General features: G+C 40.7%; 1 protein-coding gene across 1 annotated transcript; it reads right to left on the reverse strand.

Moving 5' to 3' along the window:
• Positions 1 to 3: 3 nt before the first annotated feature.
• On the reverse strand, positions 4 to 310 carry BJ212DRAFT_1223107 (uncharacterized protein; the record flags this gene model as incomplete). Its single annotated transcript, XM_041329411.1, has 3 exons — positions 4 to 60; positions 107 to 166; positions 224 to 310. Coding segments are annotated over 3 exons (204 nt in total), but the record flags the coding sequence as incomplete, so codon positions are not given.
• Between the last annotated feature and the right edge of the window lie 208 nt (positions 311 to 518).

The following is a 518-nucleotide window of genomic DNA, read 5'->3' on the forward strand; positions in this document are numbered from 1 at the left end:
GCTGGTCTGCATAATGTGGGTAACATTGCAATCCTGGTCGCTGATTCCAAGGCATAAAACCTATGATGATGAGTTCAAGTGTTTTTCAAACATCAAAATGTCTTACTTGACCAATAAACAAATTATCACAACCAGGATCAATTGTTTCACTGTTGACTGCTGCCAACTAGTATCTATGGCATACGTTCAATGAACAAGTGAATGGAAGGCACAATGATTGTACGTATGTAGAGATGTTGTGTCTTTCGGATATTGTGTCACATATATCTCCAGATTGAACAGTTGCATTACAGTCACAACCAGTGGGGAGTCCTAGACCTTTTGCAGTTATAAATGTTAGTATAATTGAATTTTGAGGATGACTATTACTGATCCTGACCAGAAACAACTGAGGTAATGGTGGCAAGGCAATGAGTCTGGCAGTGAAGAATGAAGCATGCATGCTGGCCAGGTGAGGAGGTCCAGAACAGGTGAGTGGTGTTCAATGCATTTAAGCTGACTTTCCTAGCTGCCTTTAT

This window comes from Suillus subaureus, assembly GCF_016647635.1.
Source record: "Suillus subaureus strain MN1 chromosome Unknown BJ212scaffold_567, whole genome shotgun sequence".
Classification (NCBI taxonomy): domain Eukaryota; kingdom Fungi; phylum Basidiomycota; class Agaricomycetes; order Boletales; family Suillaceae; genus Suillus; species Suillus subaureus.